Consider the following 26,349-nt stretch of genomic DNA (forward strand, 5'->3'; position numbering starts at 1 on the left):
TTCAACTCATTCATGTCACCTAAAAGGTAAACCTGTTTCTCCATCACCTGTTCAGCTCTGATGAGCCAGGAAGGACATCTCCTGGTTTCATCTTCATGTTTCCCTGTCACCAGATAACCAAACCGACATCATGACCAGCAGCTTACAGATGTGGCTCCAGCAAACATCAGCTGAATGTTTGCCAAGTCACTGTTTATTTTGCCACTGCGAAGTATTACCCTTATATAAGTTAAGTAAACCTTGTTAAAACGTTCCTTCCACCTCCACTCTGGGTTACTGCACTTTGGTTCAGTTCGAGTTACCAGCCTCAGGGCCCCTTTGACACATATTGTCTGTTCACAGCAAAAATCTTCCAAAGCATTAAATCTAAAAACAACTCCACACCTTTTATCTGCTTAACTGATAGTGACATGACGAATGAACTGCCCATGAGATAGCCTTTGAGTTAATTGTCAAATTACTTCTTGTCCTTTTAAAAAGAGGTTGGCACATGTTAGGAGCTCAAACTGCTAAACTCTTCATCCAGTTTAAATGTGGACACTCTAAAATGAAAGCTGTCTGTGTCCATTATATCTATAACTGGAGTATGTTTCAATAAACAGGTAAAAGACACAACTTGTGTAGGTGTCCAAATATATGTGTACATAACTGTAAATATTTAAATGTGTCAGTGTCATCTGGTGAAAGCATTTCTTTATTCTTTTTTTCTCTCAGTCAATTATGTATTGCTGTGTTTTTCTGTTTTGCATGCCCTCATTTCCCACCATGATCCACTCCAGATTCATATACAAGGTCTTAAATGATCTTTATTATTATTATTATTGCTTTTAAGTTATGACAATCAGAACGCACAGGACCGGGGGACGAGAAAGGAAAAAAGGAAGGACAAGGAGAGAAGAATAGAGGACAAGAGAAACAGAGAGAAAAGACAGTGATATTTTTTTGATCATGTGCTTGATTAAATAAACCTAACTAATTGTAATATCTATATTGTGTACGTATGAGACTTAACTCTGTGAGGTCTGAGTCATGAGCCTATCCCAAAGTTCTGTAGAGAAGAAAAAAGTCAGTGACTGAAAACTCTGAAATATCCTGAGTGATATCTCAGAGTGACGCTGAAAAACTTGTTCATGCATTTATTACTTTTATTACTACTTCTTCTGTTTATTACTTCTAGGCTAGACTAGTGTAATTCATTATTTTCAGGATGTCGTTTAAACTTCTTGAAAAGCCTTCAGTTAATCCAAAATGCTGTAGCAAGAGTCCTGGCAGGAACTAGAAAGAGAGAGCATATTTCTTACATACTGGCATCTCTTCACTGACTCCCTGTTAAATCCAGAATCAAATTTAAAATCCTGCTCCTCATATACAAGGTCTTAAACAATCAAACCTCATCTTATCTTAAAGACCCCATAATACCGTATCACCCCAACAGAGAACTTTGCTCTGTGGTTCTGTGGAACCAGCTTCTAGTTTTGATTCAAGAGACAGACACTGTCTCTACTTTTAAGATTAGGCTTAAAACTTTCCATTTTGATAAAGCACATACTTAGTGCTCCCTTAGTTATGCTACAATACTACAATAATTCAACAAAATACATTTGGTAAGGAAGGATCTTAAGAAAGCTTTTGATCCTGCCCAACATTCCCTTTTCAAGCCTCCAAATCAGCAGATAACAGGGTGGTTTCACATAAATTAGCACATCTTCCTGCACACTTTTTAAAATAAAAACTGAAACTAGCTCTTATTCACTGTGTACTCCTGCCATCTGCTGGTCACAATTGGGACAAGCTGTCCCACTCGAATCCTGAAGACATTTACAAATAATGACACAGGGCTGCAGGTTATTCCAGCTGTCAGTGGATGAGGAGTAAAGTCCAGTCCACTTCAGTCTATCTCAGAGTCATGACCATTGCACAGGGCAGTATTAACCAAAAACTTCTTTACATTGCCTTTAAGTATAGTATAATGCAGCATGGCAGTGCACTGTTCCCTCACAGCAAAAAGTTTTAAATCCACCATCAGCCAGATACTTAGTTTGCATGTTTTTCCTGTGTCTGCATGGATTCTCTCCGGGTACTCTGGCTTCCTCCCACAGCCCCAGAGTTGGGTCAGGTTAACTGCTAATTCTATAATGCCCATGAGTATGAATGGCTGTCTGAGTGTCTTTGTTAGCTCTGCAAAATCCTGGTGATCTGTCCAGGGTGTACCATACTGGGATAGGTTCTAGTCCCCGCCCCCCATGATGGTGGACTGGGAGAAATGTGTCAGTATTCCCAGAATAAGCAGTTCAGTTAAGGTAGGTGTGTCAAACATATGGCCCAGGTGCCTGAATCGGCCTGGCCCACTTATTTCATTCTGGTCCAGTGTGGAAAATATGAAGGAATCCAAAATTGTTGGACTTTAAACTCTATTTTTCTTAGTTTTACAGCTTTTCCTACTAATAAAACCTGCCCTAAGGTCATTCATACTAAACAAAAATAATTAAGTAAGAGAAGAAGACACAAGTGACCTGTTTTTTTATTCACTACTACAGAATTAAAACTTTTTAAAAAAAATAAAAACCTGTTTTATAATTACAGGACATTCTTTTCTATAGTTTTACACAATTATTTCTTGCATTTTAAGCTCAAAGAGTCTTGCTGACAGATTTCGTTAATTTACTACAGGAGCATTTATTTATTATGTAAAGACTGATTTTGAAATTGCACTTCTTTTTTTTCTAATATTAAGATATCTCCAGGACTAAAAGTGTAGTTAAACTTTTTGTTTGACATCTTTGAGCTATAGGATAACAGTGCAGAGCCCTTTCCCCCTTTCTACGCTTTTATTTTGAAGTCTCCACATTTCCGGTGTCTTCCTGGTACTGGTACTTCCGGGAACCAGCTTATCGCAGCCAGCTTTGGGTTCAGGTTACAGCTCCAGGCTGCTGCCGAGCTGTTTTTATGACAGCCGGGCAGAAGCTCCTCCGGTCACCGTAATAGCGGGCCTCTTTTCCGGCTTGTTGGACCCCAGAGAGGGGAAGAGGAAATGACTTTTCTGGGGAGCTTTTAGAAAGTTTTCCTTCTGCCCTCCTGAAGTGAACCGTTGACTTGTCACCATGAGAAGTCGGAGCAACTCGGGCGTTAAATTGGACAACTATGCCCGGATAGTGCAGCAGACTATCCTGCGGCACCAAGTGAGTGTGAAGCGTTGTTGTTTCACAGCTGTTTAGCGACCGTTAGCTTTAAAATACACACTTAGGCGGTGTCATGTGTGCAGGCAGTGTTAGCTGGTCCGCTGCGAGTTAAACTCAGATGTTTTCATGCATGCAGGAGGTGAGGCAGGGCGATATTTCGCAAGGCTGCAGAGCTCTTTGAGTCACACACACAAGTGTGTGTGTGTGTGTGTGTGTGTGTGTGTGTGTGTAGCTGTGAGTGTAATGGAGGTCTTTGATGCACTGGGGAAGTTTTTGCCATTTTATGTCAACGTCTTCTGAAGAGGCCAAAAGTATGCGGACATGTTAAGTTTTACATCCTCTTGCAGGGGCGGTTTCAGAGTGTTTTAAATGGGGTGGCCCACGGGACATTACAGTGTTTGATTAGAAATAAAGACAAATGTTTAAATTTGTATCAATATTATATAAAAACTCTGGGCGTGATAGTCCAGTCTTAAATGCAAAAGAAACTTTAAGTATTTAATGTAAAAGTACCCATGTAAGTGCTTCATTAAGGCAAATGGGGGTAGAGGGGGTCGATTTCATAACTCCTCCAGTATGCATGTCCAAGTAACCTCCTACAAGGTGCTGAACCCCTAATCAGAGTGAGCATGAATGTTAGACAAGGCCCTTAGATACAGAGAAAAGCACTTGTATGAATGTGTGTGTGATTGAGTCAAAAGTGTTCAGATTGCTCAGTTACAGTAAAGTAGTGCTACACAAGTACCATTTTATTCATCAAAAGCTTACCAACAAGTGTTGTGGTGCAACAAATACTTAAAGTACATTCATGAAGTACTTGAGTGGTCCTAGCCATGCTTTCCATTCAATGGGGGTTGTTAGAGTAATATTTCTCATATGGTTGGTGGCCAGCCATATTTTACAGGGGTAGTGGCACCCCAGCCATTCAACAGTGAACACCCCTGTAATATGGCTGTTTGAATAACTGCTGCTGCAGTCTCTGATGTAACATTTTATAACTGGGCTGCAGGTGTTGCCCATAATTAATCAGAAGGTCGGTAGTTCGATCCCAGGCTGCCTCCTGGCTGCATGCCAAATATCCTTGGGCAAGATACTTCACCCGTTGCCTACTGGTGGTGGTCAGAGGGCCCGGTGGCGCCAGTGTCCGGCAGCCTCGCCTCTGTCAGTGCGCCCCAGGGCAGCTGTGGCTACAGTGTGGCTTGCCATCACCGGTGTGTGAATGTGTGTGTGAATGGGTGAATGTCTGAATGTAGTGTAAAGCGCTTTGGGGTCCTTGGGGACTAAGTAAAGCGCTATACAAATGCAGGCCATTTACCATAATTAGAACGAGTCCTGATTACTGACATTAAGAGACCCCTCTAGCATCCCGCATCGAGGAAACTAGTATTGTTGGTATTATTTTGTTTTATTTTTTTTAAGGTTTTTGTAGTCATAACTGCTTGAGTTTATTTTCTTTTCCCCTCTCTTCAGTCATTCATTTTTATTTACTTTACTTAATTTGATCAACTTATAAGCAGTACATTAAAAATGGGTGGGGCAGTGTATTTTCCCTGTGTCGCATACACTGGGAGAGAGTCGACCTTCAACAGCGGTGTCATATTCACTTTCACTAAAGGTCACCCCGGTCAAGTTCAGACTTGTTGTTTATTAACATGCTTTTAATTTAATGAATGAAGCATGTCTCATTAAGCCGTTTCATGTTCAGTTTGGTCAGTTTATTAGTTTCCTTCACTCATTCAAGCAAAACGATGTTCTCATCATATTTCTATTCAGAGGCTTTAAAACAAACAGCCACCTCAAATTAGCCTGTTTCACAAACCTGAATGTGAGAGCCGCTGGTAGTTTGGGCCATTTAAGGCAACCAAATGAATCCTGACGTTAACGGAAAGTAACAAGCCTTTGTCGCCGTGCACAGGAGTCATACAGCCCGATCTGCTTCCATGAATCTGGCTGCACATAAACATGAAATGTGCCTTTGACTTTTGGCTCAGAGAGACATTTTCCTGTGGCTGCAGCCTGCATTCAGTTCAGAGATGCTCTGAAGCCCAAATATCTCTGCTGGTGTGAGCATGAAAACATCAGCGTTCCTCTAAAACAGAAATTTGTGGCCCTCATTTTAGACTCTGTAAAATATTAGACTCTGAGGTGATCAGACATCTCCCACACTTTGTTTCTTTGAGTTATCCATCTTATTAATTTGCAACTACAGTGCTAGTGTACCTGTCTATGTGCTATGTGCTCAGATTTGTGTATGCCATCCCTCCACTACAATGATAACTTCAAATCTATGGCCTGGCCACTTCTGATGTTGTACAATACCTCCGGCTCACAGAAAGTGTTGAATTTAGTCCTTTGCACAGCCAAAAACAGCACAAATAATCTCGATACCCCTGACTTTGTGCACTGCAGTGTTGCTACATCAGTACAGGGAACATGAGCTGCAGCAACAAAGCTCAAATCGTATTATTGCTTAAAATATCCCAGCGTGCTTCAGGATTAACATTTTCCTTCATCTGGGTAAAGAGTAAAGCAAAGAGCAGGGAGAATAACAGCAGATAACCCCACACATCTACCCTTGTATCGGCTGGTGTGTCTTCGTCCTGTCACAGTTTAAATAGAAGCTACAGAGATTAGCGAGTCCTGTTTACAGAAGAGCACGTTGATAAGATCGGTGACGCTTTGGAGACAAAAACAGAGCAAAGGAATTAAAAATGGTAAAAGAGAGGCTGAGGTTATAGTAAAGCAAACACAACAACTCCACCCAGAAAGGACAGAGGACAGTTCACCTTCTTAAAGAGGAAATCGCCCTCTAAAAGAGAGGAAAACACCTGGAAAAGCTTCTGGTAATAGCACTGTTTTGGATTTTGGAGTTTATAGAGTTTATAAGTTGGAGGAAGAGCGTAAGAAGCCTGGGGAGGGGTGATCCTGGACTGTGTCACTGCCGAGTTTGTAGTCCTGTAGACAAATTCAGTGTGAGGTCACTTTTTGAACAAGTCCCAAGTGGCTGCTTAGCCAGCCCGCAGTTGTATACAGTTCACTGCTCAGATGGATCAGTGCACTAAGGACCACAGTTACTCAGTGAGAGCTGAGGCCCTTGCTGCAGCTGCAAGCTGAGAGACTCTGATATATGCGAGTGAAAAAGATCTGCAGCAGTTTGTCCTGTTATAAAAGCAACTAAACACAAGCTGTTCCACACACGAATCACTCGAACCATTCTCACTTTTAGAGCTTGACAACACCTCGCTGTGTTTCTGCAACACATTCACAAAACACTGAGTGTCATTTCTAGGGATGGGTACCGGTGTGTTCTGACATAAACGGTAGTAACCAGACCGAAAAGCAGCGCACATTTCGGTGCTTTATTTCGGTGCTTTTTTTTTTCCTGAGCTGTGATACACTTCTAGCCAATAATTTTACGTTTCCCAGGATAGTAGGCGGGGCCAGGTACGTACGTTCAGTTAGAGCAGAGCTACAGATTAAAAATGTCCAAGGCGAAGCGGTCAAAAGTCTGGCTGTACTTCATAGTAAAAGATGCAAACTCAGCAGCAACAAGTGCTTTAAGCTGATACTGTGATACTGTCAAAGGAGGTAACACCTCGGATCCGATGAAACACCTGGCGACGCATAGCGTTTTTTTTAAAAGCCGAGAAATGCGCCGTATTTGATAGCTTGCTGCGAGACCTCACACTGTGCACGTTGGGTGGGTTGCCAGTTATCGGACCCGGAGCAACAAAACCCCGAAGAATAGAGTCCTGGCCCCTAGCCCTGCCAGTGTAGCAGAAATGATGAGGATGATGATGCAGCAGCAGCCGTTCTTCTCTGCGTGAGTAGCTTAATGTTGTCCGTGTGTAATTTACGTTGAGTAGGCTAACCACGTTATTACATTAATGCATGTAAGGTGAACTAGCAAACATCATCATAGCTACATGCGGCTGTCCTCTTGTTTGATGGCAGATACTCCCTTCACCCTGGCCAAAAAGGCTAAAATGACCAAAGAAAAAGTGGGAAACAGTTAAACATGAGAGGTTTTTGGACAACGTTTGTGTTTTTTTTCCATTGTTTAAGCACTGCTTCCAGCCAAGAGTGATACATTGTTATCTTCTTTTTACAACAAAAAAACAAAACAAAACAGCTGAACATGAGAGGTTTTTGGACAAAGTTTGTGTTCTCCATTCTTTAAGCACCGGTTCGAGCACCGTTTAAGCACCGGCACCATTTCAAAAGTACCGATTTGGCACCGGTATTGGATAAAACCTAAACGATACCCATCCCTAGTCATTTCTGTTGGTGATGAAACCTGTGTTGATGCTGAAATCTCTGACAGCCGTACTATGTCTTGTGCATGTGATAAAATGACATTTGGACATTCTTTAGGCAGCAGGTAGCAAGACAGACAGCAGCGATTCGCATTTGCTGATCTGAAAAGTGCATTTTGCTGTCAAACAACCTCGCTATAACAGGAAGAAAGAGTTCTCTACTCGTAGAAAGGGACTTTGCAATTATCCGGTTTTATTAGCAAACACCAACCTTAGGGGAAATGAAGAGAAGCATGCACAGTTACAGCTGTGCTGCTCGTGCAGTAAGGGGAAATGCATGCTTAGTCTTCAAATTCCCCTCGTCCATTACATTGACAAAAATGACTCAACATTTTCTATAATGGTCTTATTTTTCAGAATGGAGGGAGTGTGTAATTGGTTCTGTCTGTCTGTCAGTCTGTTTAGCATCCACAGTTTTCAATCCTTCTTTTTTTCAATTTTGTGTGACGGCAGATGTCGATAACAACTCGAGCTGCTTTAATTTTATTCAAAATCAGATCAAGGCCACACCAAATGGCCTTGATCAAAAACAAACCAAAAACTTTGTTACCCACAAGTTTTTATAGATTGTCTTCAGACTTCACAACAATATACTAGGCTCCGGGGGACATGAGTACCAAGGTTGGCTAAGCGTTTGGACTTGACCTTCACTGTTAGTACCCAAGGTCAAAGTTGACCATGAGAAAGAAATGTGAAGAAACCATATCCAGTAATATGTCATATGAAAGTGCATCGTGAGAGCTGTAGCACACACTTTTTATTTTTTCAGTACGTTACACTATGACAGAGGTCTCCAACTCCAGGCCTTGAGGGCCGGTGTCCTGCAGGTATTAGATATAACCGTGGGTCAACACACCTGAGTCACATGATTAGTTCATTACCAGACCTCTGGAGAACTTCAGGACATGTTGAGGAGGTTATTTAGCCATTTAAATCAGCTGTGTTGGACCAAGGACACATCTGAAACCTGCAGGACACCGGCCCTCGAGGCCTGGAGTTGGAGACCCCTGCCCTACAACATCACAATGACGCTGTAATGGGCTGACGTCAGCATGTTGTCATAAAAACATTATAAAACACCAAAGTTGTAGTATAAGCTGTGCTGTCTGCTGTTGTTGTGTCTGTATTTCTGTGCATTTTCTCATTGGATGCAATATTTAAAACCAACAACTTCTGCTTTTACCACTGAACTTGTTTCAGCTGTGGATCATCTGCCTCCATCTTGCAACTCCAGCCATCCTGCTCTGTCACACCAACACTCTGCATGTCCTCCTCCATTGCAACCATTAACCTCCTATGAGTTCTTCTTCTATTCCTCAACAAGCTCCATTGTCAACATCCTTTGTCCAATATATCCTCCATCTCTCATCATGTCCAAACCATCTCAGCCCCACCTCTCCAACCTTGTCTCCAGACTGCTCAGCCTGAGCTGTCCCTCTGATTTTAGTCATTCCCAATGAAACAGGTGGGGGGAGAAAGATTTAAAAAAAAAAAGTACAATAAATTGGTTGCACAAGTGTACACACTCGGGTAAGAGTTTATCAGCATAGCTATATTGACTTTGCAATATTTGCCCCGTCTTTCTTGCCAAAGCGCTCCGAATCTGTCCAATTGTGTTGGCAGCCCTTTGCAGGTTACAAAGGGCTGCACAGAAAACACGTTTTATCCTCTGCATGTCCAATAATCTTGACTTCTCTCGCAAAGTTTACCTCTACATTGCCTACAGTGCCTGTGACCTTTGACTTCTGCCTGTGTCCCATAGGATCCGGTCACAGGCCTTCTCCCAGCAAGCCCAGATCAGCCTGATGCCTGGGTCCGTGACAATGTTTACAGCATCGTGTCCGTGTGGGCGCTCAGTCTGGCCTACAGGAAGAACGCCGACCGGGACGAAGACAAAGCGAAGGCCTACGAGCTGGAGCAGGTAGGTGTGCGCCTGTGGGTGGAGAGCGTTGAGGTCAAGAGGTTGTGTTTTTATTCTCTGACTTGGCTGGTTGGGTTTTTGATTTAAAGATGTGCAGGCTGAGGTGTAAATGTTGACATTTAAGCGTGTCTCTGTGTTTCTAGAGTGTGGTGAAGCTAATGAGAGGCGTCCTGCAGTGCATAATGAGGCAGGTAGGATATCTCCATTCTGTTTGTCTTTTAACTTCTCTGTTAGATACACGTCACTTCCCCTCTCTCTCTCTTTAAAAAACAAAAAAACATTTCTCTAACCCTGTCAGCTGTTTCCCTACCAGCTTCTCGTTGCTCACATTGTGATGTTTATTACTTTTATTAAACTTGAACGTGGCGTCGTCAGATTGGATTATTATAATGATTTTACTTTAACTGCGCTCGCTGTGAGTCTGAGAGCGGGGGCGGCTGACTCTAAGTGTGACTGTGAATTTCCACAGTTTATATATAAATGTGAACATTATTGTTGTCAGTTTAAATAACATTGATTCCATATTTATAACCTCTGCATTCATTTGTGCAGTTCTGTGATTACATTTGTTGGATATTTTAATCATTATTAACGTTTAGGAATCATTGCACATTCTTTGGACCTGCCCTTTTCACACGCTTTAAAAGAAAAATCTCTCCACCCTTCTTGTTCTCAGCTGGATAAGGTGGAGAAGTTTAAATACAGCCGTAGTACCTCAGACTCGCTCCACGCAAAGTACAACACCAAGACCTGCGCGACGGTGGTCGGGGACGATCAGTGGGGTCACCTGCAGGTCGACGCCACCTCGCTTTTCCTGCTGTTCCTCGCTCAGATGACTGCGTCTGGTAGGAGGGAACCTATAACATCCCCTGTAAAACAGATGAAACTAAACTAAAAAGCATTATAGGAAAACCAGAACCAGTGTTAATAGATGTTGTCGTTACCTTGAGTCTGTCTACATCAGACTTTGTTGCTGAAGAATCATTAATATTTTTTTTCCCATTTTGTGTTGATTTAGCTGAAGGAGTTAAGTGAATTTTAAACCATGTTGGTCAGACTTAGGCCTCAGTTGCACAGGTCTAGATAGTCGTTAGTGCCGTACAGGGAAAAGTCCCTGACTGGCTGTAGGTTTCTGTCGGTCACTAGGTGAAATTGGTCATAGAGAGAGCCCTGCACCAAAAACTTTGTCATGATTGCTTTGATCAAGTCGAGTAGCGTTTTATTGTCACCCCAACAATATGCACTCAAGTATACAGTGGGACGAGATATCAGATCAAAGGTGCAAACTGTAAAAATAAAGACGAAAAAATTCAAATATACATATATACAACTATACAGAAATGAGATAAAGTAGCAGATTGTCCTGATTGCCCGCAGTTTGCACGGAAAGGCCTCTTGTCAGCCTGTCGCAAAATGTACACATTTTCTTAGCAACCAGTGGTTGCTGGGACTGACTGAGGCTACGTCCACACTCGCCCGGATAGATTTGAAAATGGCGTTTTCGTCTGAAAACGCTCCGCGTCCTCACTAATGTTTTCAGTCGTTTTCAGAGTTGTGCATCCACATTGAAACAGACGAAAACGCTTATGTTCCAGTACTGCGCATGCGTGAAACACAAGACGATTCAACCTTTCTGTGTGTGGTATCATTTTGTCTTCCAGAATCTAGAAAAATAATTTCCCACAGATCAAAGAGACCTCTTTAGCTGTGATGTTTTGTCAGAGAACCCCTGAAACTCTGAGTCTACCATTGTGTGTGTGATTTGCATCCAAACAAAATGATTGTGATGATTTTTTTAAATTAACCTCCTAAGACCACGGCGTGCATTTTTAATTTCTCTTTGAAATTTGGGCATATTGGGGGCTGATGAATGTAAAAACAAAGAATTACCAGATTTTTAAAAAAATGTTTTTACCTTATTTTTGTTTCTAAGAAAAATGAGAGCCACATATGTGGATATTCGTTTAAACTTTTGATAGAACAGTAGCAGTATAATGTCCTCGTAAGTGGATATCAGGCCCTTGTAGAGCAAAATTGAGTATTTTGTTCTAAATAACCCAAAATGTGATGTTCACATATGTGGACGCCAGGTCCTAGGAGGTTAAGGTTCCTGTCTTCATTGTTTACGTCTGTGTCCCAGGTCTTCATGTCATCTACACCCAGGACGAAGTGGACGTAGTTCAGAATCTCATGTTCTACATTGAGGCGGCTTACAAAGTGGCTGTAAGTCAACTTTATTCTTCTCCAGCTCCACAGAAAATGACTGCTTCTTGTTTTATTCATTCTGTCTTGTTTCTATTTTCCCTCAGGATTATGGGATGTGGGAAAGAGGAGACAAAACCAACCAGGGCATCACCGAGCTGAACGCCAGCTCTATCGGCATGGCCAAGGTTGGCACAGACACACAAACATGCAATAAACGCAGACATCTACGACACTTTAACAAGCTCGGGGGGACAAAATAAGTGAGAGCAGAGCTTCCGACGCACAGGGGGAACAGGTGCTCCAGTAAAAATGTCTGGCACTGTCAAAGGTGCACAGCGGCCTTTACGCTGACCTTTAGAAGACCCTGACTCCACAGAGCTAAGTCTGGATCACATTCTGTACTGAAAGTATCTTCTCAGCCGCAGCATGTCAGTAAATGTTCAGATAAACTGTGAAGTCAAATCTGTTCCAGAACAAGGGCGACAGTCTTGCTTTTTTTTTTTAATTCCAACATGTTTTAATTTTATTGAATTCTCTGCAGCACAATTGACCTCAGTCGGTAAAAATCTGCAGTGAGAGTGAAACTTTCAGGTTACTGGTAAACATTACTGTGAGTTTTTTCACGCAGCAGCAGCCGGGCATGTTCTCTGTGCGTCCGGCTCTGTCCTCAGTTGGCATTAAAAGAGGGGTATCATGTTCTCTTTGGTCTTCCAAGAATGGCTTCTCACTCAGAAATAACATAATACTCAGCGCACACACACACACACACACACGTTTAATTTAAGACTTTGAAAACAAGCACCACTACAGGACCTTCTCTGCTCTGTTAATTATGTAAAGTTAATCTTATTTATAACAGCAGACCTGAGCTGAGCAGCTTTAACATGATTTGCTCCTCAATGCATTGAACCACAAGGTTTAAAATTAGAGATGGCATGATACCACTTTTTTATGTCCGATACCGGTATCATAAATTTGGATATCTGCCGATACCGATATGAATAAACAAAATAAAGTATGTCTTTGTGCCCCCTTTTCCCTGTTAATGCCCTATCGGCCCCCCTGGCAAAACTTTGCTAGATCCGCCCCTGCACAGTTACCAGCTGTCAGCTACCTAAAAAAGGATCCTGGTGTTATTTGTCTCTCAGAAACAGCTCATAACTTCCCTTCAACTCATTCATGTCACCTAAAAGGTAAACCTGTTTCTCCATCACCTGTTCAGCTCTGATGATTCAGTAAGGACATCTCCTGGTTTCATCTTCATGTTTCCCTCTCACCAGATAACCAAACCATATCTTGACCAGCAGGTTTACAGCTGTGGCTCCAGCAAACATCAGCTGATACTAGAAATTAATATTAAATAAATTCTAACAACAGCTGATCAAGCTTAAACGTGCTGGTTTCCTCTTTCTGGCTCAAGGTGGGTGATAAACAAGAGAGACGGGATTTGCGTCAGAAAAGCCGATCAGCTGATCATTGATCAGTTTCATGATTGAAGTAGCATCAGGAGAGGGAGGGGGAGAGGATGAGAGAAGAGGAGGCAGCTGTGCAGCAAAGACAGAAGAAGTCCAGCTTTGGGGGGTTTTTTGTTTGTTTTTTCATTCTAGCTGAATTATGGGACAAATCGCTTCCTTTTCACTGCAATATGGAACTCCGATGGCCAGTCCAGCTGTGGCTCCATATATCAGTTGTTAAGCTTAACGTGGAAATACTATGCAAACATTTAGCGATGAACTTACACACTTGCTTTACTTCTCTGGGATAGTTTTCTCCGAGATTAAATTCCGCGGTTTGGAAGTTTAGCTCCACCAGACCGCCGACAGGTCTCGCAGACAACAGCCGCTGTATCACGTGACACATACCGCTCCGATGCGCTCAGCTGGGTTACGCCAAGTAGCGCGTTTTGTGAGGTGATTTTGTGATACTTCGGATCGGATTACATTTTTTATTTCTCTCCGATATCCGATCCAGCAATTTAGGTCCGATACGTAATATCGGATCGGTCCATCTCCAGTTTAAATTGACCCATAATTTTAAAAATGTAAATAAGTGCCTCACATTTCCAGTGCAAATAAGCTGCTGTTTACCAAACCAGAGTGTATTTATCCACAAACTGTGTTTTAATCCTCCGTTTTTCCCAGTGAATCTGCAGTAGCAAAGCCTCTGAAGCGCTTTATTTGCACTGTTCTCATTTCTTTGAGCTAAAACGTAATATTTGATGGCTTCACACAGCCGCACATCAGACTAACCTCGTGTTGTGGGTCCCAAATGCTCTTTTGTCTGATGTTTTTGCAATTTAACCCTTATCCTCCATCTCTGTGCTAATTAGTTAATATTACCCAGACAATAGCTCTGTAGCTACAGTCACCTGGTAGCAGATGGAGCCCGACTTCACTGAGCCTCCAGACGTTGCTGGTATTTAGTCTTTATTTACAACCAGAGTTTTAGATTTTTTAGAAATACTTCAGTCATATCACGGTATAACTTATTTACATGTTATCTGGATTGATAACCAAACACCAGATTTGGTTTTAAAGCTTTATTGTAGCGCCTGATAAACAGCAGAAATAACTGTAAGCCTCTAAACTGTCAGCGGTGCCTTGTTGTTTGTTTTTGGGAAGTAAAAGAGTGTTTGAATGTAGTCAGGCTTGAGTAGTGGACAGCTGCCCTCTTTTCATTGACTGTTATTAATGAGTGTGTTTGCTTTGTGTCCTTCAGGCAGCTCTGGAGGCGCTGGATGAACTCAACCTGTTTGGAGCAAAGGGAGGACCGGGCTCTTTGGTCCACGCTCTGGCTGATGACATACAGCAGTGCCAGGTACGTGCACACAGTTAAATATCAGGATAGGAAGCTCATCGGCTTCCTTTGATTTCAATATATGTCTGTATTCCCATCAGTCCATCCTGACGTCCATGTTACCCAGAGCGTCCATCTCTAAAGAAGTGGATGCCGGAGTGCTGGCCATCATCTCGTACCCCGCTTTTGCAGTTGAGGACATAAGTATAGTCAACGCGACCAAGGAGGAGATCATCTCCAAACTGCAGGTGCAGACAAGTTCACAGAGGCAGGGTCAACGTGGCAGAAGTTTAGGGCTCAAGTTATAATTTTCGGTACATCAAGGACAATTTATTTTCTAAACTTTGGCTGATTTGTGCAGAACATTGATTTAATGGAAGTTTCCCAAAAGAAGAAAACGGCAACAAGAAAGCAGGAAAACGTTCATATGGCTGGATGTGTTGTTTGATTTTCTGTGGACTTCATTCAAACAGTCTGTCACATATAAAGAAGACACTTTAAAAAAATGTATCTACTGGACTCTTTTTGATTATGTGTGATTTCTCAGAGTCACTGAATCAGCTGGTTGTTTTAGCAGTAAATGAAAGTTTGGGTCATAAGCCAGGACACAGAGGAAGGTTAGACTGGGCAAAAAGTCGTTTTCAAATCCAACCAGCTTAAAAGAAACAACTTGTAGCTAAAATTGAGCTTGTTTTATGAGAATATGCCTCATGTATTTATGTTTGAGGTGCTGATTTCCTCTGTCTCTGTTCAGGGTCGATACGGTTGCTGCAGGTTTCTCAGAGATGGACACAGAACCCCCAAAGAGGTAAACAACCTGTAAAGGTCAATGCTCCCTCTAATTCGTCCTGTCGGATAATCTATTTATATCTATTTGTTTGGGTTAGAAGAAGAAAAAACATTCGACTGAATCTATGTAGCATTTTTTTTCTGTTTTGTCTCCTGCAGTCAGTAAATGCACAGCTGTCTGATCTGTTTGTTGCTTTTTTAATGTGGTCAAACTTTGTGGCTTAAACTCTGTTCACTGTTATGAAGCTCGGTGGCACGTCTGAGGCGAACACCAGGCTTGTGCTGCTTTGTTGTTACATATGGGATTGTGAAAAGAGCATGTTTGGTTAAAGGAGTGTGTCAAATGTCTGCAGCTTTACAGATCATCTTGTAGCACTGAATCATCTGTGAGTGTTACTCTTTAATATCTGTCAGGGTCATGTCTCCTCAGATTTGGTTTGGAATCTGAGGAGAAAAATCCAAACCAAAGATGAAGTTATGGGAAAACTCAAACATTTGTGACAGGACAAAGTGAAATTCCTTGCATGGGTATAGATTTCAGGGGGATACAGGGGAACAGACATGGATTTGTCAGGGAAGTAGAGACAGGGAAGCACTGGCATCATACATTTATTTATTTATTTTTTTTAAGGAAAGGAACAAAAGTACAAAAGACCCAAGACACTCTTACTTTATACAATTTTCCGTATTAATCTTCTTAATCTTACTTAGGGCTGTTCGATATAACGATAAATATCGGATGACGATATAAAAACATCTATAGTTTCATTTTACGCTGTCGTTTGTTTTGTGGTGTCGCAAAATAAACTGTTTACGGCAACATTTTTTTTCATGGTTGGATGGTCACTGTAGTGGCTATATTAGTTTCTTAAAGTTCTCTCTTTCTCTTATATTTAATATAACCACACTACGAACGGACAAGCGCCTGGTTTTATGCGTTGTTGTTAGCAACAAGCAAAACCATCACGTCTGCTTGTTTATTCTCCACATAAACCTTTCACAATAAAGCTCAAGATCCTGTTGAGACTTTTCAAAATAAACTGAATCACGTAAAAGAGGATGCAGAGTGTTCACGGATGAGAAGCAAAAGAGAGCCGCCAGGTGCTAAAAAATAAACCTTAGACTCAAACGTTAGAACAGGCTTTTCCCCGCAGCACGCTGTGTAATAAATACTCACAAAGAAAACTGCGTCCGTTACAACTTATGACTAAAAATGTAGAGTTTCATGCATCGGTTAAAACACTCGACTCCAGGTATGCGACGCGCAGCTGGAAACACTTCACACGAGGCGAGCTGCCCGAGATTCACAGAATTTACAGAAAATGTTAAATGTTTGTGATTTATATCGTTATCGGGACGATAGATGTCTTGTATGGGGATATGAGATTTTGGTCATATCGCACAGCCCTAATCTTACTTATATGTATGTTTGTTGTGCATGATCATAAAAGTTCACACACATGGTTACAGCCTGCAAACAGTTCCTGAGAGAAGTGGACATATTTAGGATCTCTGTTTAAGTATCGGGTTCATGTTGAGAGACTCTGATTTTTGAGACGGTTTGACTCTCACAGAGGAAAGAAGTCAGATCTGGATCTGATTTTGCGAGTACTGCAGCTGAAGGTTTGTACTGTCTCCATAAAGGATCCAAACAGACTCTATTACGAGTCCGCAGAGCTGAAGCTGTTTGAGAACATCGAGTGCGAGTGGCCTCTGTTCTGGACCTACCTCATACTGGATGGCATCTTTATCAACAGCCCCGAACAGGTAATTTAAATCTCAGAGACTCTGCCTGTGTGTGTGCATCAGTGTTTGACGGTATTTACCTCCTTTATTAACAAAGGAAGTGTTTTGATGTGATCCAGGTGCAGGAGTACCAGGAGGCTCTGGAGGGAATCCTGATCAAACAGAAGGACGGGGTACGACTGCTGCCGGAGCTCTACAGCGTCCCCGCAGACAAGGTCAGACATCTTGATGATTTAGAAGCTGATTTTAACTCATTTTAATGTGTGAGCTACAAGATTCTTAGTTTTGACCCTGCAGCCGTAAAAGGCCGATGGGGTATTGTCTTCACCCTGCCAGGCAGATGGGCAACATGGACTCGTGTTTGTTAATGCAATATCTCGGGAGCAGCCAGACAGGCTTTTCAGATTGATAACATAGAGATACTATTCAGTTGCCAGTTTATTATTTCTGCAGGCTTAAAACAGTTTGCATTAAATGAAGTTTTCATCACTGACAACCTGAAGGCTGTTCATCTTTAAACGCTGGTTGTTATTTAAGCTAACAATAAACTGTGTCTAACTTTGTCAGCTCTTAGTAGCTTTGGAATTATGTGGTCGCAAATGCTTTCCTGATTGGCTTGTAAGTGATGTTGTCATATAAATGTACTGGTTATACTGGCATCAAGCCCTCGGGACCTTCCAGTGTTTCCTCGTATATGTACATTTATTGTTACACACCCTTTGTGATATTGATCATATGCTGATTACATGTACACAGCTGTCAGCACCGAGGCCGTTGTGTCACACGTCAGTTTTCCACAATCTTGACTCGGGGTCTTTAACACAAATACAAAAAGTGGGAATATCACTGTAAGTGTGGAGGGTAGCCTCAGTTTCAAGTCCTCTTGTTTCAACCTGTTCTCATCTTCAGGTGTTTTAGTTCCTCTGTAGAAAAAAACAGAAACAGTAATCTGCTTCTCTTTACTCACCGCAGAAGTGATTTAAGTGTTTTCTTAAATGCAATACGCCCGTGCCCATTAAAACGATAAATGAGGAGAAACGACCTCATGACCTCTGACTTTTAATGCCCCATATTTAAACTCGTTCAGACCTTTCAAACGTCTTTATCCTGTCTCGTTTTTGCTTATTCAAACAGGTGGAGGAGGAGTACATAAACCCTCACACCGTGGAGAGGATCCCGATGGGAAAATTACCCCTGAGGTGGGGGCAGAGTCTGTACATCCTGGGAAACCTGTTAGCTGAGGTGAGCTGCTACATAAACAAATGACCAGCTGTAGCTCTGCAGCTCAGATAAGTGTTAATAACAAAGTTACACCGTAAGAGTCGAAGAAAACAAACACACTTAAGATTTACTGCTAAACGTCAAATCATTTAGTTTGTCTTGGTGGTTTTTTTCAGGGTTTTCTGGCGCCTGGAGAAATTGACCCTCTTAACCGGCGTTTCTCCACCATCCCCAAGCCTGACGTGGTCGTACAGGGTGAGTTAACCGCCCAGGTCCCAGTACGACGTTTTGAGCTCCAGATTAGTGTTAATTATTTTAAATGGACTACTTAAGCTTTTTTAACCACCTCATCACACACTCACATGCTGATGATTGCATCAGGGTTAACTCAGGGCTCGGTATTTTGCCCAAAGATAATTCAATATGCAGGCTGGGCAGTAGATGTGAGTGATGTCAGTGATCTGTATGGTTTCATGTGCGTCTCTCCCCCTTCAGTGTCGATTCTGGCCGAGACGGAGGAGATCAAAGAGCTGCTGTTTAAGCAAGGGATAGAGGTGGAGACGGTGGCGGACATCCACCCCATCCACGTGCAGCCCTCCAGAGTCCTCAGCCATATCTACGCCAGACTTGGTACAAACGCCCTGCTGTGGCCTGATCTGTCCCATCAAGATTTTATGCATCAGGCACAAATGTTATGGACTAGAGCCTGCTACAGATTCATGACCTCAGCAAACACTTTCCTGATAATATTATAGTCTTAGTCACATGATTTTTTTTTCTTTTACAACATGTTAGTTTTATACATAACGGTCCGTTTTACAGTCAAATAAACCATTAAAAAAAGAGAGAGATACTTTAGGACAAGCATACCTTATGATTGAGCCGTCGTTACCGTGTGAATGTGAGGCATTGCCTGCTTATCGCTTATGATTTAAAAACCACCAGCAACAAAAAACGATGTTGGCGGCCAAAACGCTGAGCTCAAGGCTTCAAAGTTAATCACAAACCAGCGGGTGATGTCACGATGACGACATTTATCGTTCATAGACTGTCTGTGATCTGAACCCGGGATTTTTCTTGACTATTTGAATCTTTTAAATCAAATTAATTCAAATTCAACATTATTTTGTCTGGGATGGAAGTGTTTGCTGTTCAGGGTTGATGCTTTTTAGTCCAGCAGCGTCTGCAGTAAAGTTATGACAGTACTTCCTAAATTAGATGAGACTGACTAACTTCACAAAACATCATATCTGAAGGACACAAAAAAAGCCAAAGAGTAGAGCGTAGATTTTTATCAGGGGGGTTCATGAAATCAAACGTTTAACTGCTTTTTTTTTTTTTCTTGTTTCAGGTCGTAACCCGAGGCTGGGGCTGACAGGACGCCCCTACAGGAGGATAGGAGTGCTGGGAACCTCCAAGTTCTACATCATCAGGAACACCATGTTCACATTCACACCTCAGGTTAGAAAAAAACTACAGAAAACATCAGAATAACACGCAGCTCACTTTTTATTTTAATGGTGGCACGCATGAAGGTCCTGGGTTTGAATCCACCATCTGGTTGGAGCCTGTCCCCCGTTCTCTCTCCAGGTATTCCGACTTCCTCCACAGTCCACAGACATGCAGTTAGTGGGGTTAGATTAATTAACGATGTCCATAGGTGTGAATGTCCTGAGACAGTCTGGCAGCCTGTCCTGGGTGCACCCGGCCACCGTAGGACACCATATTGGATCAGACTGTTTTACTGTCTTGTGAATAATATTGGCTTGTTCACAGTGCAAAAAAAGCTTATAGGAGCGACACAAGGCTGGAAAAGTGAAAAGAAACAGCTGGAGGAACATTTTGCAACTAATGAGGTTCATTGGCCACAAGTTAGCAACATGAGTGGGTTTAAAAAGAGCGTCTTAGAGAGGCAAAGATGTGCAGAAGTTCATCACTGTCTACTGAAGCTGTTCCACATTTGTAATGTTTCCCGCCATTAAATTATGAAGGCTTTGAATGTCTTATCATCTTCAGTACTGAATATCCTAAAATAATTCAGGTAATCTGGAGAAATCTCTGTGTGCAGCAGACAAAGGCCAACAGTCAATACTGGAGGTCCTTCATCTTCACTGTTTCATCCACACGTGCAGGTTAAAGCTCCATCAGGGAAGGAGAAACCATCTGTGCCAAAACATGGGGACAGTATTCCTCTCCCAAAAGTCCAGCAGCTCCCACATTTACACACAATTGTTGTTCTTTTTGATCATATACTGTGAATAAAATCTGGGTCAAAATGAGAAATGAGATTGATGATAAAATGAGATTTGCAGACCACCCAAATTCCCTTCTGGTGAAGGGAAATCTGGTGACTTAAATAAACTTAAGTAAACACATTTTCCTCTGTTTCAGTTCATTGACCATCAGCAGTTCTATTTGGCTCTGGATAATAAAATGATCGTGGAGATGCTGAGGACAGAAATCGCCTACCTCTCATGCAGATGGAGGATGACGGGAAGACCGACTGTCACTTTTCCCATTTCACAGACGATGCTGAGTGAGTGAGAAGACCTTTTCTGCTAAATGTCCAAATACATCTTATTTATTAAATGAAGCACCTGCATTATTAATGGTAGAGAGAGTTTGAAAGGAAATCTTTAAATATTGGGAAAAAAAAGTATTTTTATTGTTTACATTTTCTGTGCTTGCACGTTTTCATCTTGTGTTTGTGCTTCAGCTGAAGATCACTCAGACCTGGACCCTGCAGTTCTGGCAACACTCAAGAAATTACAGGACGGGTATTACGGAGGAGCAAGGTCAATTTCTTTTTTGCATTAAATTTGAATTCTTACATCTGACAACTTGTAATAAGTTCTGTTTTGTTTTATTTATTTTGTCTTTCTTTGCGTGTCCAATTAAAGACTTTATTAGTTTTTCCTGCACTGTAGAGACTATTTAAAATCCTCTTTTATTGATTAATTGCCAAGATTTGTCATTAAAATGCATCAAACTGCTTATTAATGTTTCCCAGTTCTCATAATCATCCCCTCCTCTTCTGTTCTTCGTCTTTAGGATCCAGACGGGGAAGCTGTCGGAGTTCCTGACCACTTCCTGTTGTGCTCACCTCAGCTTCCTGGACGGTAAGGCTTCTGGCAGCATGGGCCGCCACGACGAAGAGTATGATGGTGATGATGATGAGCGTTACGGCGATGGATACGTGCATGAGTTGCATTATGATGCTGGTAAGAAAAACACAGCGTGGATGGAGGGTGGAGAAGGAATGGTGACACCAGGATTCACGTTTTTAAAGCCGGAGCTCACACTGACAGCTCATTTTTCTTTTCCTGGGTTGGTTCGATCATTCCTGAAAATACTCACACAGTCACAGACCCCAGCAGCTGTTAGCAGACTTACAGTTTCTTTAAGTTGACAGTTTTTCTTTTAACATTGGCTGATTTTTGAGTTGCATCTGTGCATCTACATTTTATTTCTTTTTTCCCCTCATGCCATCTCATTGTGAAATCTAAAATCAAATACCCATGACTTCATTAATCAACACTTCCTGTTTCATCCTATCATCATCACCCATCATCCCTGTGTATCAGAGTTCTTCCACTCGGGGCTTTGGGTGCCTTGTTGGGCAACTTGGAATATTTTTCTTCTTTTGCTCTAAATTATTACATAAAATAACTCAAAACTTGACTTGTAATGGACCTTAAAGTGGACCTCTAATGCTTTTCCTTATTTTCTGTCATATACTTGATGTACAGTCAGTTTGTTGATGCTCATATTTAACACAGGAAAGCTTGGTAATGAGGTCTGCAAATATACAAGTAATTAAAATGTTTTGTTTTTCTTTTACTGCACTTTTTAAACATTGCTGCCAAGTTCTTTAATGATCGTCTGACCAATCACAGACATGGATAAATGCAATGTTGCAAAGGAAGGGCAAATATGAAAGTAGTGCTGAACAGTAGTCGAGTAAAAGCACTGAATAAATGAATGTATGCATGCGGGGTAAAAGCTACTATATCAGTAAAGTTTAGCCTTTTTGAAGGCTGGAAAGAAAGCCTATCCTCCTGTGTCTGTCATTGGGACAGAGGAGGATCTAATGGCTCAGTGTGAGTCGATAACTGGTGTTTATTGGTTTGAAAGAGGGAAAATAAAAATCAGATTTAACTGTACTCTATATTCAGATTTAGTATAAATCCTCAAATAAAATCATTAGCTCTGTTTTAGAACCGGATATTAATGCTTGTAAAACAATAAAATTGTAAAATCATTTGCAGTCAACAAGAAAAAAAGACGCTCAGATTTAACGATCCTTTCAAGCCAGAGTTCAATCTGAACACTCAATTTAAAACTTTAAAAATATTTAAAACAAAGCATTTTCAGGCAGTTTTTATTTTTATTTTTCTGCTCTGCTTGGCTATGCATTAAGTGAGAAAAAAAAAATACCTATATGGGAATTACAGCACAGAAGCTCCGCCCACTGGCAGATGGGATCTTCCTGGGTCCTGCAGGTTTTAGATGTGTCCTTGATCCAAAGCAGCTGATTTAAATGGCTAAATGACCTCCTCAACATGGCCTGAAGTTCTCCAGACGCCTAGTAATGAACTAATCATTTGATTCAGGTGTGTTGACCCAGGATGAGATCTAAAACCTGCAGGACACCGGCCCTTGAGGCCTGGAGTTCCCCACATTTGGTTTAAGCGTTGCAGCCAATCAGACGAAAGTTAGGAAGGAGCTAAAATGACTTGCTTCAGAACTGCTGCTGTAGAGAGTCCATGATTGAAAAATGACAATATGGAAATAAAGATAATGGGTCCTCTTTAAAAAATAAAAAGTATATTTTTGACTGTGGTGCATTTAAAACGCCTCAAAATCTTAACACGAGTGGAAGAATGAAAACATTCTCAGTTTCTGGTTGTGTTGTTTGTGTTCACGCACAGCTGGTTAGATTTGCCTTAAACGCCTGTTTACAGACCCTTGGTCCCTAAATGCATCACAATTTGCTAGCATGGCTGTGACCAATAAAGTCTTCAGTTTAAAGGGTCAGTTCACCCCAAAGCCTCACCCACAAAAGCCATTATAATTATTACACACAATTGTCACGTTTAATGGTGTTTATGAATATTTGCAATTTGTTCCTCGGAAAAACAGAAATTTCTGTAAAACAATATTAATTTTGTTGTAAACCACCTGAAATGAACGAAGATCTTTTTTGCTCAGATACTCAATAAGTTTTGTTTTTGTGAGATTTTAGTGAGCAAACCCTTTAAAAGCTGCAAGTTCAAAGTTTATAAATTAGCATAAAATGAAAAATGGTTTTCAGATCTTATTTCTTTTTAGTACTTTATGAAGTTTAGAAGGAAACTCAGTTTTAACACTTGTCTGTACAAAAAAGAGTGGTGAGTAAATGATCTCTTTCTGCGTCTTCATTTTTCCTCCTTTCCCCCTCCACATTTCTGTTCTTCTCCTCATCCCACCCTCCTTCATCGCTTTGTTTTGTTCTCTTGGTCCCTCCCTACAGAGGATGACGACCTCGCGCAGTACCTTGACCACCTGTTGGCCCACTCTGCCCCCAAGAAGCCCAAGCGTCCGGTGGGAGGTCTCAGCAGATTCAAGGCTGCGGCCACCAAAACCAAAGAGATGGTGACTCTGATGAACAAAGCTCAGGACCTCAACATACAAAGTGAGTCGGCGCTTCGTCTCCGACTGACAAACTCGACTAAATCACAAATTTAATAATAAAACGTTGTTTTCTATTTTTCCCCCTCAGATGTCAACATGTACCTGCCGAGCAAATTGTTTCGTTCTCCTCAGCCGACGCTCAACCTGAATCTTACAGACTCTCCTGCATCACCAGACGTTCAGGTTCTTTTTCCTTTCTTTCTTTTCTCTCCTCTGATGTCAGCTCTTTGCTCACTTGCAGACTCCTCGGTCTCTCTGTGTTTTCACTCCAGGGTCCTGAGGCAGGGGTCACAACACAGAGTGGCATTCCCAGAGATGCCAGCGGAGCCATCGACTACAACGCTTTGGCCCAGCTGCTGAAAGACACACAGTCTCTGCAGGACCAGGCTGATATACTTTACATCCTCTACAAAGACAAGTGAGAAACATGAGGCTGGGTGTGTTTGACATCACCATGATTTTTATTAAAACAGATATGAAACACAACGAAGGTGATGCGAAAAAGCAGGAACTGCAGCAAACTTAATTTTGGTATTAAAATATTAAAGCCTCAGTCACAAAAGCCTAGAGACTCGTCAGCTAACCCCGGCAACCACTGGTTGCTAGGGAAGCGTGTATTCCCAGACACCGGCAGCCCAGCAGTTGATGGATGTTTACAGAATAGAAGGATTAAAACAAAACAGTCTGTTTCAATATCTCCTCGTAAATGTGAAAAACCAGGTTAAAGCCCAACATTTACATTTTTTCCTTTTGAATGATTGTGATTTAGTAATGGTGACACGCTCACTTACAGCTCATTGGAAGACTCTAAGGATTTACAAGAAACAACGAACTAAAGTCTAAAGGTCATCGGCTGACTGGCCAACTTGTAGCGCTCTCTATTTTTAGCTGTGCTGAGCGGAGGTCGCCGCCTTGACGTGGAAGCAAAATAGTGCAGTTTGTTTACTTTTTTGTTTTCTTTGTGTTTTACACATAAAAAACTGTTTAATAAATAATTTTTAGTCATAGTTTTGACCGATATTTACAGACAGTGAAGTCTTGTTGTTGCTTGGCTGGCTTGTTTCTGTGTACGGCTGCGTCTTTGGCTGGCTTATTTTGTGCTGCATCATGCAAACAGTCAACCAACCAAGCTAGCTCATCAGTGTGAGTCTCAGGATCTGGAAGAAGTATCTGAACTTGACTCCACAGTTGAGTCATTAAGCGCTCCTGATTCAGACTGTGCTGCTGTGACATGTCAAAACGGCGTTGAAAAGAATGAAAAGCCCTTGCTGTCTTTCCTTTGTCAGGGGTATGGACTGGGACACGGGTGTGCATGGTAAAGGCTCCACTGTGAGGTCTCTGCTGACTGATCTTTATGAGAAGGCAGGTGAACTGAAACACTGGGGTCTCATCAGGATGATCTCTGGCATGCTGAGGAAGAAGGTGGAGGAGCTCGACTCGGTACGGTGCAGCTATAGATAACAGGGCAGCGTACAGAAGCTGTGGTCAGGTGTGACGTTACTAGTGAATCTTCTGTTTTAGCCATGATTATGAAAAAAGTCCTGAAGCTACAGTTTTAAGTAAAGTAAAAAATAATGTAAAACTAAAATCTATATGAACAACTGGTGGGTTCATTGTTCATTATTGGCACAGATTTGAACTCTACGAGTGCCTTTAAATCTTCAGTCATTCATCTCTTACCTTCACATGTAACGAGTCACAGAGTCCGAAAAGCTTGAAATGAGTTGACCACAGTTTGTGGTTAAATTAAAAACTTCTAAGAAGGTTTAAAGAAAAGCTCCTGAAGTTGGAGTGAAATACCTCTGAAATGCCAACCCTCTGCTATCAGTTGACTCCATGCTGCATTAGATCTCCCACCAGCAAGCCCTTAACTTTTCCTGCTCTTTCCTAATTGGTTGTGGTCTCTCTCGGTAGGCCTGCTCTGATTTGCTGGCCCACCAGAAGCACCTGACGATCGGACTCCCTCCTGAGCCGAGAGAGAAAACCATCACGGCTCCGATACCGCCGGACCAGCTGGCGAATCTTATCGACGAGGCCAGTGAAAACAACATCAGTGTTGCCATTCTCACACAGGTGAGTTACCTCCTCCACAATCATGTGTTTAAAACCTTCTCCTCTATCTGTCCTTCATCCTTGAAATGTCTTTCCACCAGGAGATCATGGTGTACCTGGCTATGAGCATCAGGACTCAGCCCAGGCTGTTCAGCGAGATGTTCAGGCTGAGAATCGGTCTCATCATCCAGGTGATGGCCACCGAGCTGGCTCAGTCACTCGGCTGCTCAGGTAAGACGGGAAGGTGGTTTAAAGCTGGGCTTTAAGAAGTAAATTACTCAAGTTTGTTACTAAAAATCCATGTCTCTCATTGTGACTTTATGCCTATAGTGGAGTAACAAACCAAAGATCACATTCAGCCTAAACGTTACAAACCATGTATTTGTAAATTGAACAAGGATGAACTACGTGTTGGTTTTTAACAGAACTGCTAATTTACAACTGTAGCCCC

At 41.9% G+C, this 26,349-nt stretch overlaps 1 protein-coding gene across 8 annotated transcripts in view; it reads left to right on the forward strand.

The window, feature by feature from the left end:
• Positions 1-2,867: 2,867 nt before the first annotated feature.
• Positions 2,868-26,349, forward strand: part of phka1a (phosphorylase kinase, alpha 1a (muscle)) — a 31,854-nt gene continuing 8,372 nt past the window's right edge. For 7 of the 8 annotated variants that reach the window (XM_013915362.1, XM_013915363.1, XM_013915364.1 and 4 more), the window contains exons 1-24: positions 2,868-3,179; positions 9,258-9,416; positions 9,560-9,607; positions 10,093-10,261; positions 11,557-11,639; positions 11,726-11,806; positions 14,340-14,438; positions 14,519-14,665; positions 15,172-15,225; positions 16,851-16,973; positions 17,072-17,167; positions 18,087-18,194; positions 18,350-18,428; positions 18,669-18,803; positions 19,525-19,634; positions 20,565-20,709; positions 20,890-20,968; positions 21,225-21,394; positions 23,686-23,847; positions 23,935-24,029; positions 24,119-24,264; positions 25,133-25,286; positions 25,761-25,919; positions 26,000-26,129. In XM_013915362.1, the coding sequence (XP_013770816.1) occupies positions 3,102-3,179; positions 9,258-9,416; positions 9,560-9,607; positions 10,093-10,261; positions 11,557-11,639; positions 11,726-11,806; positions 14,340-14,438; positions 14,519-14,665; positions 15,172-15,225; positions 16,851-16,973; positions 17,072-17,167; positions 18,087-18,194; positions 18,350-18,428; positions 18,669-18,803; positions 19,525-19,634; positions 20,565-20,709; positions 20,890-20,968; positions 21,225-21,394; positions 23,686-23,847; positions 23,935-24,029; positions 24,119-24,264; positions 25,133-25,286; positions 25,761-25,919; positions 26,000-26,129 (2,809 nt within the window). In that variant the 5' untranslated portion in view covers positions 2,868-3,101. The remainder of the gene's footprint in view (positions 3,180-9,257; positions 9,417-9,559; positions 9,608-10,092; positions 10,262-11,556; positions 11,640-11,725; positions 11,807-14,339; positions 14,439-14,518; positions 14,666-15,171; positions 15,226-16,850; positions 16,974-17,071; positions 17,168-18,086; positions 18,195-18,349; positions 18,429-18,668; positions 18,804-19,524; positions 19,635-20,564; positions 20,710-20,889; positions 20,969-21,224; positions 21,395-23,685; positions 23,848-23,934; positions 24,030-24,118; positions 24,265-25,132; positions 25,287-25,760; positions 25,920-25,999; positions 26,130-26,349) is intronic. The other variant, XM_005750913.1, reaches the window with a different exon arrangement.

The sequence above is a fragment of the Pundamilia nyererei genome, unplaced genomic scaffold (assembly GCF_000239375.1).
Source record: "Pundamilia nyererei isolate P.nyererei 1_Seehausen unplaced genomic scaffold, PunNye1.0 scaffold00292, whole genome shotgun sequence".
Lineage (NCBI taxonomy): Eukaryota > Metazoa > Chordata > Actinopteri > Cichliformes > Cichlidae > Pundamilia > Pundamilia nyererei.